We start from the raw sequence: 16,498 nt of genomic DNA on the forward strand, positions 1-16,498 counted from the left end.
ATCAATAGGTGTGTGTGTATGTGTGTGGGGATGCATTTAATTAGTTGACTGGATGTTAGTGTGTGTGTGTGTGTGTGTGTGTGTGTGTGTGTGTGTGTGTGTGTGTGTGTGTGTGTGTGTGTGTGTGTGTGTGTGTGTGTGTGTGTGTGTGTGTGTGTGTGTGTGTGTGTGTGTGTGTGTGTGTGTGTGTGTGTGTGTGTGTGTGCGTGCATCAGTGTTGCCAACAGCCACTGCTTGCTGCATTTGTCGTCTGATAATACATGCACAGACTCTTGTCACAGTGCCTGCCTGGTCAGACAGCAGAAATGAAATGGGAGGCATGTCGTCTCGCATCGTTCTGTAAACAACCCCCCTCCAAGGCCATCTCCTAGCCCTCTCTCCTCCCTCCGCTCCTGCTCTCTCCTCCCTCCACTCCCCCTCTCTCCCCTCCCTCTCTCTCCATCCATCATTGCTAATCACAGGATGTTGTGCAGTGTGGTGTGACTCCATCAAAGTTGCCATTTAGCGAGAGGAAAGCCCCTGACACACATACCGACAATGGATTGTGGATGCATGGCCACACACACAAACACACACACACACACACACACACACACACACACACACACACACACACACACACACACACACACACACACACACACACACACACACACACACACACACACACACACACACACACACACACACACACACACACACATCCAGTAAACTCATTAAATGCATCCCCACCAACACACACAAAAACACACACATATTACGTGCACAAAAACAAACAGATACACCAGTGTGTACGCATGCAGGCACACAAGCACGCACGCAGGTACGCACGTGTAATGTCAAGTAAAGTCATTACATTATCTGTTTAGTCAGGTTGTTGTCCTCACTGAACAGAGACCATCACACTATGTAGAGTAGCTCTATTCATTACATATGGAGCAGCAAGGTGAGTAGCCCTCCATTCATAACGTATGAGCTGGGAGAACTCTAAAGGTCAGATGGTCAGTGGCAGGTGGACCTTTACAGCTTAGCAGTATCACTAATGAGAGGGAGAGGAGAGGAGAGGAGAGGAGATGAGGGGGAGAGAGGAGAGGAGAGGAGAGGAGAGGGGATAGGGGAGAAGAGAGGAGAGGAGAGGAGAGGGGAGGAAAGGGGAGGGGAGGAGGGCAGGGGAGAGGAGAGGAGGAGAGGAGAGGAGAGGAGAGGAGAGGAGAGGAGAGGAGAGGAGAGGAGAGGAGAGGAGAGGAGAGGAGAGGAGAGGAGAGGAGAGGAGAGGAGAGGGGAGGAAAGGGGAGGGGAGGAGAGGGGATAAAAGGGGAGGGGAGGAGGGCAGGGGAGAGGAGAGGAGAGGAGAGGGGAGGAGCGGAGAGGAGAGGGGATGAAAGGGGAGGGGAGGAGGGCAGGGGAGAGGAGAGGAGAGGAGAGGAGAGGGGAGGAAAGGAGAGGAGAGGAGAGGAGAGGAAAGGAAAGGAGAGGAGAGGAGAGGAGAGGAGAGGTTCTTACATGCTCTCCAGCAGCAGCACGATGGGGTTGAGCTCCTTGCGCGGCCGGTAGTAGGCACGCAGAGGCACAATGAAGTTGTATAGGCCATTCCCTGCGCTCTCTGCTGACACGATGATTAGCTTGTTCTTGAAGCCATATGACCGGGCGTCCTCAAAAGGAATGTGAGGACAGGGCTGAAAGAGAGAGAGAGAGAGCGAGAGAGAGAGAGAGAGAGAGAGAGAGAGAGAGAGAGAGAGAGAGAGAGAGCGAGAGAGAGCGAGAGAGCAGAGTAAATATGGGGAGAGTAGATAAATACCAGCACTGAATAAACTAAAAAGAGGGAGAGAGGCAGACATTTGACTTTCTTAATCCCTTTTTGAACAATTTCATGAGAGAGAGAGAGAGAGAGAGAGAGAGAGAGAGAGAGAGAGAGAGAGAGAGAGAGAGAGAGAGAGAGAGAGAGAGAGAGAGAGAATGCAGGTGGTTGAGCACAAAAAGGAGAACTGAAATGAACTTGAATAAAATACAATTTTAGCACAACCTCAAATTGCCTTGTAAGAAAAAGCCATTTTGTAAAGAAAAGCGCCTGAAGACCACACATCCACTATGCAAGACAGCCCAGACACGACACAGCCAGATGGCCATTGGCCAACTAATTGCTTTTAAATGAGTGAAAGGTTCTGTGAGGACGGGAGAGGAAGACACCACCCAGGAGAAGCCAGTCTGTGGTTAGACTTTTCTGCCCTACGAATGCAAAGTGCAGTTACTACACCAACATTGAAACGGAGAAAAATGCCTTCATAGCCTTGGTATTAGGATGGATATTGCAGTTACTGCAAATTTGACATAGCAATGTCTCTAAAGCAGGACACAATTGAACAATAAGGCTTTGTCACAAGATAAAGGAGGTGCAATGAAGACCATTTTCAGTCTAAACTCAATTTTTACAAAAAAATGTAGTTAGTTACTGCCCTTTGCCTTTGTAGGGGAGTATTGATGTAACAATAACAAGCGCCTGTTGTAAACAGTGGGAGTTGCAGTGCATCTCACCATGGGGTTTTGTTATTGTTCAATGCACCGCAGTGAGCAAGCAGAACAGGTGGGGTCTGTATCTGTATCTCTGTATCTGTGTCTCACTGTGTGCAGACGGAGGCAGCCTTTGATTTGATTAAGGTACTGTAGCATTGTGGCAATGACACCTGGATCACTTCCCCTTTTCCCTTTCATTCACTTAACCCTTGCATTGTTATCGGGGCATCATTGACCCATTGTCAAGTTTAGGTGTTTAAAAAGTACAATTCTTTTCTGGAAAGAGGCTTCATCTACTCCTCAAAAACAAATTCAGCAGATTTTAAAGGTCTCAAAAAATGAAATTTGTCATGACAAAGTGACATTTGTGGTGATACAGGTCAAATTACAGGTCAAATTCAAAAGACAAAGTAGTGGTTGGGCCTCTTGATTAGCCTTCATGTAAACAGAGTTTTAGAATGCACATTTCAAAACTCCAGTTTAAAAAAAGATCCCATTTAGGGGGCCGACGCAACTGTCACTGTGTTTATTTTTATCCAGCACCCAAGATAGCATTAGGGCGATTGGAGAAGCACGTAAAGAGAGGCAAGCACTGTGTGTCTCACCTTGTACAGATGGAGGCACACTTTTCATTTTAAGGTAACATTCAGGGCTAATGTTATCTAGCTGGCATCCATTACACGAATGAGTTGAAGGCTCTATATCTCACTTTTGTCCAGAAATTAAAAGCCCTTTCTGTATAAACATTTGTATATATTTTTAAAAATGGATATATACTGTTAGCATGTGAACTGCAGTTAATGTTATGTGGGATGGTACCATGCTCGGTGCCTCAGTCATGGAGGAGGATGGGGAGGGCATCGGTTAATTACTCCCCCCACCAACCTGGAGGGTCGGGAGTTGAACCGGCAACCTTTAGGCTACAAGTCTGACGCCCTAACTGAACCGGCAACTTTTAGGCTACAAGTCGGACGCTCTAACTGAACCGGCAACCTTTAGGCTACAAGTCTGATGCTCTAACTGCTTACACATGACTGTCCTAGTAAGTGTAATGTTAATATAGTGTAATGTAATCTTACCTTGTCGAGCCGCAGGCAGCAGAAAGGCATCTTCTCCTGCAGCAGGTGACACAGGGCGGGAGAGCTGCCGATGTACGGGGAGTTCAGGGGATAGCCCTTCACCCACCTACAGTTACATACACACATTACAATACACACACGATAGAGTAGTGATCACACAGTGTTACACATAGTATTAAGTTGCACATACTGTATTATACACAGTCCCAATGTACGGGGAGTTCAGCGGGTAGCCCTTCAGCCACCTAATGATCACACAGTATATATTACATATTAATTATACAATATATTACACTATATTACATATTCTGGGGGGAGGGGAGCAGGGCAGATTACGGACAATTCAGCCTGGGAGAAATATACATTGATCGCTGCAAGGGATGGTTTCAGTGCTAAAAGAGGGGGCGTGGTGGCTGTTTGGGTACTTGATCTGCCGCTACCCCCTGCTGACAGTACGTGTCCTGCAACAGAAGGAGCAGTCTGAACCAGGCTTCACCCTCGAGCTCCACAGGCGTGTGTCTTCTGCCTCGCAGAAACGTCAGTTCATACAAACAACGGTGTTCACATGGGGAACACAAGCCTCTGAACAGCGAATTTACCTCATCACAACCTGCACTATATTTTTTACACTATACATGCTTCTTTTAAAATATGCGCTGTGGGGGGATTTTGGACAGGACTGGCCTTGTACGCGCACTGTCAGTGTGAAAAATAGACACCATAAGACTTGTCACTGTAGCCCCGTTGACTGTCAGAATTTGGCCTATTGAAAATTCCTGTTTTTTGGCGTAAAATCTGGGAAATATCTTTAAGCTGACAGGTATGGGACCCTTCTGGTCCCGTAATGTAATGTAATGTAATGTAATATAATGTAATGTAATACAATGTCATGTAATACTACATGACTCACTCGCAGTGTAACGTAATGTAATATATTGTAATACTGGACTCACTCGCAGTGCCCGCCCCACCAGGGCCCCTTCTGGTCCCGGTCCGCTTCCTCCCGGCCGTCCTCTGCGCCCTCGTCCTCCGATTGGTCCCCGAGCAGGTCAAAGGTCGTGCTGCCCACGCCATCCACCAGCTCCAGCACGGGCGCGATGCTGTGCCTCCGCTCCTCCCCGGATTCCCCTCCCATGGCAGGCAGCGCCAGCGTGTTGGCGCCCCCCACCTCCGGTCCGCGGCCGCCGGTCCGCCCGCCCCCACCCAGCCCGCCCACGCCACCCACACCCACGCCACCCACAATCCCCATGCCCACGCCCATCCCCCCGACTCCCACCCCTCCGCCCAGGGACATGCTGCCCGGACCCTGGCCCTCTGGACTGCTGTCACTGGAGTCTGGCAGGTCGATGGCCACAGTACCTGCGGAGGGGAGAGCAGAGGGTTAAGTAGGCCTAAGTAAGGTAAGGTAAGGTAAAATGTATTTACTGTATATAGCACTTGTCACAGACAAATCAGTCATGAAAGTGCTTTACCATAGTGCAAGAAATAAAAGTAAAAATAAACAATACAAGTAAGCATTGCCACACAACATTGTAAAAAGGGGAGCCCAAGTGCTCCCATTTGTCACAAGTATAAAACATCCACATCATCAGATAAACATTTTTAAAAATAATAAAAGGATAAAATTAGCAAAAAGCTTGTCTAAAAAGGTAAGTCTTTAAAAGGCCTTTGAAAGAGTCCTGTGAGGGGGCAAGCCTGAGTTCAGCGGGTAGGTCGTTCCATAGACGGGGTGTTAATGCAACAAATGCACAGTCGCCACAGGTTTTCAGGCGGGTGCAGGGCACAGTGACAAGGTTCTGGCCGGTTGATCTGAGGGAGCGGGTTGAGGATTGGGGGTGGAGTAGTTCTAGGAGGTAGATATAGTGGCCTGTTGCTGCAGGCAACGGTAAGTGATGATGAGGATTTTGAAATTAATTCTATGTTGGATGGGAAGCCAGTGGAGGGAGATGAGAATGGGTGTGATATGGGAGTATCTGCTGGCTCTGGATAGAAGTCTGGCAGCAGCGTTTTGGATAGACTGTAAGCGGGACAGGGCAGATTTCTTCAGGGCAGGGAAGAGAGAGTTGCAGTAATCAATACATGAGGAAATGAAGGCATGAATAAGCATTTCGAGTTCTGTGTAGGATACTATGGGCCTCAGTTTGTTAATATTGAGGAGATGGAGGAAACAGGATTTAGTGAGCTGGTTAATGTGAGGCTCAAATGATAAAGCCCCCATCAAAATAACCCCCAAGTTTCTCATACTGGAGCGGACGAAGGGCGCATAGGTGCCTAGATGCTGAAGGATACTAGGAGTAATGGCTTCTGGTGCAAAGATTAAAATTTCTGTTTTTTCTTTGCTTAATTGTAACCAGTTGTCTGCCATCCACACTTTTATGGCATCCAGGCAGTCTAGGAGACGGGAAATGCAGGGTAAGTCCTTGTGGTTAAAACTGAAATGGAGTTGTAGGTCGTCAGCATACATGTGGTAGGTGTGGTAGTCTTTTTAGACTTGAGAAAGGCCACACTGGGTGACACGTTGTTTGTTTAAATAAATTCCTGTGGGTAGGAGCAGAGGGTTGCATGCCACTACTGCTGCTAATGGAAGGCCACTGCCACTGTACCTTGTGGGAGAGAGTGGAGGGTTAGATACAGTGGTGATCCTACAATACAATACAATACAATACATGTGTTTATATAGTATCACAACTATGAAGTTGACTCAAAGCGTCTCAAATACATACAGTAGGTACACAAACTGTAGTGTACACACATACACATTACCACATTCAAACACCAACTCTGGATGGTGCCAACTTTCTGGGGTTCACGTGAGAGTGCACACACACAAACACACACACACAGTCATTGGCGACGCGTAGAAAAAAAAATGCAATTGCCCAGTCAGACTGCCCCTTGGCATTTTACCTACAAATTTACAGTTGTATAAAAACTCTGTTGACTCTTCATCAAAGCTTTTATTTGTCAACAAACTGCAAACACAATGTTTTATTCAGTCTGGACTATACTTTATAACTTAATATTCAAATAAATTCTTTCTGCAAAAACAAGTTTGTCACATTTCAAGTATTCCTGAAAACACACACACAGCTCATACTGTAATTCATAATTCATACAGTATGAAGAGATTATGGCCCTATTCCTGAGGGAGAGAGAGAAGAGATGATTAGATGGTTAGAGGGTTGCCTGGTTAACGCTGTTACGAATGTGTGTATAGTACGTAGCCCATAGCCAAGCATGTCAGTTGTATCTATTCAAATGAACTGCAGTTATTGCCTTTCCACCCCTCCTCGCTCTCTGTTTGGAGCCTAAGATCTGGTACCCTTGCTGAGGGATAGAATCCATGCTGTCTTTCAGATCGGAACGATTGTGCAAAGCAGCATGGGATTTCCCAGGCTAGTTAGAGGGACTCTTGGAAACGCACAATACAATAATACAACACAACAAAAGATACAATTTAACTCATATGGAAAAGCTACACAACTAACAGGCCTGTACAAGTTTTATAAAATCTTACATAAGAAATGTGCCACTTTCATAGTATGGGCCATATAAATGAAGAAAGCGCTCATACACATTATACATGTATATTTTTTATATGTCTTAGTACCGTCATGGCATGTGTATGCCTGCTTAAGGCTGTTTGTAGGAGGACAATGAAGAATGAGTCACTTTTTTAAATGCTCCATTACATCAGTTTGCAACAACCATATAAGAATTTATAGTCCATTCATGAATCAGTTTCTACATTTTATACAGACATATCTTCCATATGGGAAAACACATAATTCAAAAAAACAATATTTGGAAGAAATACTATACTTAGCCTTCAGGGTATTTCTGGATCACTATATGTGACATGGTTGTTTTTTTAAACTAGATATTGCTATCGGGACAGGATCAAAATGCTTTGGGGCTTAATAAATTTCACTAGATGGTAGTGTTGCACAAGTGGCCACTTTATATTCTTGAGTGTTATGATTTTGCCAAACAGTTTTTCAAATAACTACACTGAAATATTAAACAGAACCTCTAGGCTTAAATAGAGATGAGATGCTTAATGTTTAATGAATGAAATCTCTCTGCCATAACACGCACCAACACACACACGCATGCACACACTCCCACGCTCTCAAACACACACGCACGCACGCACGCACGCACACACACACTCTCTCACATACACATTGCATCAGATTTCAAATGTATTCACAAAGCGCTAGTGCTTTATTAATGACCTTGTCTGAGGCTGCCCCGAACTTATTTCTTCTGAAATACTAACATGACTAAACTGTCCACGTATATACACATTCAAAACAGGGAATCTAAAATTGATTGACTAGAAATGCCACTTTGGTAAACAACATTTGCCAAAATTTTCCATATTAGTGGAAGATAAACATGTAGGAGCGGCCCCTTGGGGATCCAAATACTGGGTGAAATGTCAGTGTGCCCAGCAGAGAGGAGCAGGGCAGCTGACAGTTTCGAAGTGTTGACTGTACTGGGCCCATGACAAAATCATCTGTATGACATGCAATGTAATGACGATACAATTGGACCTCCACTCTCCCTGGGCACAGGACAGCTGACCCCCTTGCCCAATACAGCTGACACCCTTGCCCAATAAAACTAAAGCTATAAAGGAGTAAACACACTAACTCACGAGTACAGTATATGAACCCCTTACATTCATTTTTCATTGATAAGCTCTACTTTACAAATGCACTCAGCAAGACATCGACAACCCTTGCCCAGAACTTTGTACTGGGAGTTAAACATGCAGGAGGGGCTTCTTGGGGAGTCAAATGGTCGGTGAAATGTTAGTGTGCCACACAGAGCCGTTGACAGCTTTGGCCAGGCCTAATGTTGCCAGATGGAAAATGCTGAACTACATATATCGTATCGTTTTTTTTTTCATTATTGTACACAAACCCAATGGGTGTTTAAGGCAACTGAATAAAAACTTTGAAATTATCGTACATCATGTGTTTTTGATTAAGGACAAAATTATGGTACACATACGATAATTATCGTACATCTGACAAAGTCGTCAAAGACAAGAAGCAAAGCTGTTGAAGGAAAATACAATGTTCTATGTTTCTAAATTGTATATGTCCTCTAACAAGAACTGCAGTTGGAAAAACATCCTTTTCATCATATGCATCAATAGTTTGGAATGAACTTCAAGCCAGTCTAAATCTTGAAATTCTTCCACCCATTAATTATTTTAAAGACCTCCTAAAATCATCATTAACCAACCAATGCAATTGTTTTTAATTTCATTCCTTGTTTGCTGTCTGCTTTTTGGTTGTCTGTTTATTGTAAAGTAACTTTTTAAGCCACCTTCTTGGGCAGGACTCCCTGTTATTGTAACTCAATGGAACCACTTCCTGGTTAAATAAAGGTTACAGTACTATAGTAAGCCTATATATAGTATATATGACTTTTCAATTACATATTACTACTTGACTTCTGTTATTGGTCCTGTCTTGCCTTGGCTGTAATATCTATCCTGTTAATGTCCGTCCTGTGTGTGTGTACCGGATGTCTTGGCATGGGGTGGAGGTAAACGCAATTTCAATTTCGTTGCATGACCTGTACATATGAAAACACTGGAGTAGGTTAAAGCCAACACATCCAAATACGTCTGACCTGGGAGCAGGACAACCTGAGAACAGTCGGTAACACTTAACTTGACGCCGGTGTCATAAGCATGTCATTGTAGTGTCATAATAGTGTCATAGCACAGTTATGCACGTGTCATAAACATTATGTCCATGTCATAAACATTTCATGACTGTTGGCCTTAAGTGACATTCGGTTATGGCAAGGTTGTCAACAGTCATGAAATGTTTATGACATGGACATAATGTTTATGACTTATATATGACAGTTTTTTGACACTATTATGACACTGTAATGACATGCTTATGACACCGGCGTCATGTAAAGTGTTACCGAAAAGTCTGCTTCAACCAGGATTTTTCTGCTCCCACTTTATTTAAAATGTAAATGTATTAATTTAAAATATATTTTTAAAAATAATAATTAAAAAAACTGGGAACAGAAAATTCCTGGTTGAAGTTTTTCAGTTGTATCTTATGAAGAAACTGGCAATAAAGCTGACTTGACTTGACTATGAATACACTACAGACAGAGTGGAAGTGCTTCAGCAAACAGGACTAAACAGAGATTCATGGCCATATGAAACCACTTACATTTGTTCACTGCAAGCACTGCACAAAGAAACCCTTCAGCTTGGAAAGAAGTGCTGAAAATCTATTTTATATCAGACAATAAAAGGCTTTTTTAGTGTAGCCTTTAAAAATGCCACGTCTCACTCTTTGTCTCACTCTCCCTCTCCTTCACATTCTCTCGCTCTTGCGTAAAGAGGCAGTACAATATGGATAATAGATATAGCAGAGTCAAGGTGTGCATTTGAAGACATCATTATGCTGCATATTTGCCACTCATATGTAGAGTGCATTTAAAGCCTTTTATCTGACATCAGCAGCAGCAAAATGTTCAAGGAAAGTACAGAACGGATAGATGGATGCATTGCATTGTTCCTGTTCTCAAACAAATTTCTTTCACATTTCCTTTCTTTTCAATCATGACTTTTACAGTGATTATTTTTTCATGTTGACAGTTTGATTCTTTTCCATTGCTTCTTGACAATTCATCAGTTAGTTTGACCTTGGTCTTTCTTTACATAATACAGTAGTGTTTATGATGTTTGGTTTCCTACTAAGTGGTTTTGACAGCAGCCGATATGTGTTTGTGAGTTTGCTTTTATGTTGTTTTTATGTAAATGTTGCGAAAGGATTTGGGAAATATGGCCAATTAACACATTATCCTGGAAGTGCCTTAATGCATGGCTGCTTTCACCACGTTCTACTTTTAGCTCTGTGTTTTAATATTTCATATCTGTGTTTTAATATTTCCCTTCCATCTAGGATGTTGACACATAGCCAAAGCAGCAATTATGCACAATAACAGAATGCACAAAAACTTATCAGCAAAGCACAAATCTACCACAACAATAAACCACAACAATAAAACCCAATGAAACAAAAAATGACAATCAGTCTAAAATAAAACAAAAAACAATACAAAGCAGTTTGTACACTGTAAAACATTGCAAGCCTGTTAAACGTGAAAAGGTCAGTTGCCCTGCTGCCTTATATTTTTATGTTAAACCCATACCCAAGGAAGCTGATAGGGGGACAAAATGGTCAGTTGTCCCAGGCACAAGGAGAGGGGGGCCCAGAATTGGATCCTCATTACATTGAGTGTATTGGGTGGGGGGATCTTTCAGATCACTTTGTCCTGGGCCCGGCCAAAGCTCAGACACAGCAAGAGTGGCATTGCTGTGTTGTACCGCTTCACAACAAAAGGAAGTTCCTTTTGAGTTCCCTTTGGACTTTCCAAATAAGCAAACAATCTGTCAAACACTATGATAAAGGGAATAAATAAAGTAATGTATATTTCTAAATAAAAAAAATACAAATACGGTTGCATATGAACTTGAAGTGTGTGTGGTGCAGTGTGTATGGATTTTATGGACCGCAGACGTAAATTAGCCTGAGGCTAACTCTGTTACAATGCATGAAATTGCAATATTTGTGTTTTAATTATACGTGGTCCCTAACGAATTGAATTGAGTTGAAGTGAAGGCTGCAGTGTGGACTGACCCATGCTGGCGATGATGCTGTGCACTGGCAGGCGCGTGAGGCCGTGGTAGATGGTGGGCGGGATGGCTCTGGGGTCTCCCCCGGGGCCTCGCAGGGGCCCGTCGCGGTGGTCGCGTACGAAGGCCGAGTTCTCCTCCTTGGAGATGTTGATGTAGAAGCAGGTGTCGGAGGCCGACATGATGTGGCACGGCCCCGGGTTCAACAGGATGTTGGCTGTGTCCAGACGACGGACCCCGATCAAACACACACCGTACCTGGTGGACACACAGAGAGCACGGTCAGTGTGTGCGTGCGTGCGCGCGCGCGTGTGTGTGTGCATGCGTGCGTGTGTGCACGGGGTGAGTGTATGCTTTTTTGTGTTTTTCAATGTGTCTATATACAGTATATGCCTGTGTGTGTATACAGTATAAGCAGTCAGAGATACATTATCTGTGGCATATCAGTCAGTTTATTTGTGTTTTTATATGAATGTGTGTAAGCCTACCTCTAAGTGTAGGACTGCATGGCTGTGTGCCTCTGCCTGTATGTGTCACAGAGGTCTTCTGCAGAGTCCAGTGTCTGTTCCTATGTTCTATATGTGTGTGCCATGCGCGTGTGCGCAAACATGCATGTGCGTGTGTGCATCCGTTCATGTGTGTACATAGGCCTGTCACGATAACAATTTTTGCCAGACGATAACGATAACAAGAAATTATTGCGATAATCGATAATATTGTCTCTCTCGCCATTTTCAAACAATATAATGTGCAATAAAAAACACTGCTATGCAAGGTGCGGCCTCCTTCTTGAAACATTGAATGTAACATTTGGGCCAGCAGACGTTTAAATAATTAAGATTGACGCCTGCTCCAAGAAGAAATGTGTCAAACAATATAATGACGTAAAAATGCAATAAAAATGTGACTACACCCCTTCACATTTTTAAAGCATCACAGCGGGGGATATACTGTATGTTTTTAAATACATCCTCATGGAGCACAATAGGCTCTAAATAGGCTTTTTTCATTTATTATTCATGATTATATAGTCTTTCTTTAACATTTTCTGTTATTTATCTTTCTCAAGCACACTGAATGGCTTATAGGCCTATCCATGGTGTGATGTAAAATAACCTACTGGTGGGGTATTGTTAATTCACAAATTATTACTTAGACAGCTTATTTCAAACAAATGCAAGTTGTTACTAGCTAATTGTCAGTCAAAACCCAAATCAGCCCTGTTAAAGGCATTTCAACATCAGCAAAAAGCAAAAGAGCATGAACAGATGCACAAGTTCCAGCTCTCTCTCTCTCTCTCTCTCTCTCTGATACCCTCGACTGGAACAAGTTGCAATTCTGCGCACTTTAAAGTCCTTTATGAACGCCCATACATTGATTCTTATGAGTTATGAGTCGCCATGCCTCTGTTTCCCCTGTAGCGCGCTCAACCGTTCACATTCTCCTGGTGCGATTTAAATCCACAAATCTTATCTTCATGATTTGCTTGCGGACTGCCTACTCATATTGTTAGGTCTAAATAAACAAGAAATATAGCGAAAATCACAAAAAGAACAGACAACGAACGTCGGGGTAGGAGGCGCATTGAAATAATAGTGGAAACTCGGCGAGGTTTAAAATAACAGCCTCAGAGCAAGTTTGTCGCGACGGTACCACTATTTCATGTTTGCACAAACACGTCTTCGTCGTGACGTGAATATTGTGTTCCTGCGCATGTTTCAAAATGAACATTTGTCCCAGTGTTGGAGCTGTTCATTTCCCCTCTCTGAGGAACGTTGCAGATGCGCTGACTGAGACTGGAAGAATATTGCGCTCCTAGTCTCTAGCGCTGATTCTTTGTCGAGGCTTATAAGCGACGCGCGGGAACACCAGCGTTCTATTTCAAAGACGCAAGTAGCCAGATCAATGCACTTTTTTCCAACCAGAACTGCACTGAAACTTAAAATTACACCAACATTTAAGCGTCATTGCGCTGCGTTGGCCTATAACGCGCCATCAGTAGTCTTACGGCTACGGTAGAGAAAGGGAGAGAGGGAAAACAAAACATCACGCAAATAACTTATCGTTACTTATCGGGGCCAGAAAAGTGATCGTTATTGTAAAAAGTTATCATACGATTTATTGACTTATCGTATATCGTGACAGGCTTATGTGTGTGTGTGTGTGTGTGTGTGTGTGTGTGTGTGTGTGTGTGTGTGTGTGTGTGTGTGTGTGTGTGTGTGTGTGTGTGTGTGTGTGTGTGTGTGTGTGTGTATGCGTGTATGTGTGTGTGTGTGTTTGAAGCTCCACTTGTGTGCCACGAGGCTCTTACTTCTTGTGTGCGTGAAAGGAGGCGAATGTGAAGCTCTTGCCCTGGTACTCCCCAAAGAACTTGCTCTCCTCCAGCTGGATGTGGTGAACCTCATTGGCTGAGCAGCGCCGGTACGTCCTCTGCCATTGGTCCACAGAGCTGGCCCCTCCCTCTCTGAGATAACATCAAATTACATTACATTACATCACATCACGGTACATTACTGTAACAGTACATTACATTAAGCTACTATTACAATACAGTATGTTACATTCCATTTCATTCCATTCCACTATGACCAGTCTACGGTACATTGCATTATATTATTGTATATTTCACCACATTACATTACAGTACATTACACTATGTTACATTACATTTAGTTGTAGATGTACATTTAATGGCATTTGGGGACAGGGTTACATGACAACAAGACTGACCTTTTCAAACATCACCTCTTACCCTCTCAATCTACCTCCAAGTATCCCCTCCCACACATCACTCATCCTTGCCCATCTCTCTCTGTCTCTGTCTCTGTCTCTCTCTATCACACACACACACACACACACACACACACACACACACACACACACACACACACACACACACACACACACACACACACACACACACACACACACACACACACACACACACACACACACAAACACACACACACAAACAGTTAAAATCAGGCTACTTAGGATACATTAACCTCTACTAAATATACTAAATAAGCCATAGGCTCCGAGTGGGAGCAGCACAAATGTCTGAAATGAATCACAGGGTGCCTAATTGTCTCCCTCTCCTCTCTGGCCCTCGCCTATCTCTCTCTCTCTCTCTCTCTCTCTCTCTCTCTCTCTCTCTCTCTCACGCACACACGCACGCACGCACGCACGCACGCACGCACGCACGCACGCACGCACGCACGTGCGCACACAGCCATACCTCACCACCCCTAGTGACATTTCATTAGCATTAAGGACCAGTTGCCCTGAAATGCTCACTGTTCCACTAGTGGAACTTTTATAGTCACTGAAAAGACCATCATAGTATTTCACTATGGTTACAGCACGCAACAGTCTTACCATAAAGGTTATTACTGTAAAGTCTAATAGGACGTCCAACTTGTCAGTTTGCATAAGTGCATAAGGGGCGAAATATGATGGTACCATATGGAAGAAAAATAAAATAAACGAAGTGAAGAGGAATGAGCAAATGTACAGCTCTGATGTACTGTAACAATGGGATTTGGAGGAGGGAAATAATCAAATCCAGCGTATTTCGAGAGGGAATGTCAGACGGAGGAGGAGAGGAGAGGAGAGTCTGATGATGGAGAATGATAAAGCAAACAGGAATGAGTGGGAGGTGAAGGGGGAGTGGAGCAAGAAGGCAAATAAGAACAGGAGTGAGAGAAGGAGGAGGACAGACTGATAAATTGAGATAGATAGATAGATAGATAGATAGATAGATAGATAGATAGATAGATAGATAGATAGATAGATAGATAGATAGATAGATAGATAGATAGATAGATAGATAGATAGATAGATAGATAGATAGATAGATAGATAGATAGGGGGAGTGTGATGAACATAATGAGATTAACAGAGTCAGGGAAGGATGCAAGGAGATGAGAAGAGAGATGAGATGTGTGTAAAATGAGAGAGTTAGGAGAGAGAGGAGAGGATAGACCTTTGATGATGAACAGAGACAGAGAAATTATATGATGGAGAGATAGAGAGAGAGAGAGAGAGAGAGAGAGAGAGAGAGAGAGAGAGAGAGAGAGAGAGAGAGAGAGAGAGAGATGAAGAGATGAATCCTTTGATGACAGGCAGGCTAGGGGGCTGCAGATAAGCTCTGGCCTGGTCAGGTGGCCCACCAGGCTGATTACTCTGCTCTGCTCTATATGGCACAGATGGAGTAACCCCCAGGTAAACCACGGGTGCCAAATCTCTAGCTTTTTGGCAAACACTGCTCAGAAAAAAAACGTTGAAATTGGGAGGAGAGGGACTGCACCAGCTGGGCTGGAGGTCTATCTGAACCGATCTGTAGCTTACAGTGACTGGCTAGAATACACAGTGCGATAGAGTGGTCCGCAAACTGGGCCCAAGTACACACTCCAAGGCAGTGGAGGCACCCTGTACTGTAATGTAGTGTGTGGTGCAGTGTAGTGTAGTGTAGTGTAGTGTAGAATAGAGCAGAGTAGTGTAGTGTAGTGTAGTGTAGTGTAGTGTAGTGTAGTGTAGAATAGAGCAGAGTAGTGTAGTGTAGTGTAGTGTACTGTAGTGCAGTGCAGTGTATTTATTATATTTGTACTATACTGTAGTGTATTGTGATTATACACGAAGAAATGACGCAGGCCTTATACGAATGGTCCCAAGTTTTGAATGTAACGTCCCCTCGGAGAAATTCATTAGACGAAACGACCTGTCCCCCTGTAGTGTATTATAGCCTACTGTAGTGTATTGTATTGTAGTGTAGTGTGGGTGGTCTAGTGCATTGTATGGTAGTGTAGTGGACTGTAGTGTATTGTATAGTGTAGTGTGGGTGGTCTAGTGCATTGTATGGTAGTGTAGTGGACTGTAGTGTATTGTATTGTAGTGTAGTGTGGGTGGTCTAGTGCATTGTATGGTAGTGTAGTGGACTGTAGTGTATTGTATTGTAGTGTAGTGTGGGTGGTCTAGTGCATTGTATGGTAGTGTAGTGGACTGTAGTGTATTGTATTGTAGTGTAATTATACTGCAGACTATTGTAGTGTGGTGCATTTCTACTGTAATACTGTAGTTTACTGACCTGCTGAGCGGCTGGAAGGCTCCTGCTCGCTGCTTGAAGGCCTCTGATGGAGCAGCCCTTCAACAGACATGCCAAGGAGCGATGGATGAAGGAGAAAAAAGACAAAGGGGAGGGAGAGAGAGGGAGGAAGGG

General features: G+C 43.7%; 1 protein-coding gene across 1 annotated transcript in view; it reads right to left on the reverse strand.

Annotated features, from left to right (window-relative positions):
- The window catches only part of kcnt2b (potassium sodium-activated channel subfamily T member 2b), a 124,625-nt gene that overhangs the window by 19,454 nt on the left and 88,673 nt on the right, over positions 1-16,498 (reverse strand). Inside the window, exons 16-22 of the mRNA XM_063220083.1 lie at positions 16,367-16,423; positions 13,592-13,744; positions 11,285-11,538; positions 4,898-4,949; positions 4,544-4,801; positions 3,591-3,696; positions 1,504-1,676 (exon numbers count right to left, since the gene is read on the reverse strand). Of these exons, the coding sequence (XP_063076153.1) occupies positions 1,504-1,676; positions 3,591-3,696; positions 4,544-4,801; positions 4,898-4,949; positions 11,285-11,538; positions 13,592-13,744; positions 16,367-16,423 (1,053 nt within the window). The remainder of the gene's footprint in view (positions 1-1,503; positions 1,677-3,590; positions 3,697-4,543; positions 4,802-4,897; positions 4,950-11,284; positions 11,539-13,591; positions 13,745-16,366; positions 16,424-16,498) is intronic.

This window comes from Engraulis encrasicolus, chromosome 2, assembly GCF_034702125.1.
Source record: "Engraulis encrasicolus isolate BLACKSEA-1 chromosome 2, IST_EnEncr_1.0, whole genome shotgun sequence".
NCBI lineage: Eukaryota > Metazoa > Chordata > Actinopteri > Clupeiformes > Engraulidae > Engraulis > Engraulis encrasicolus.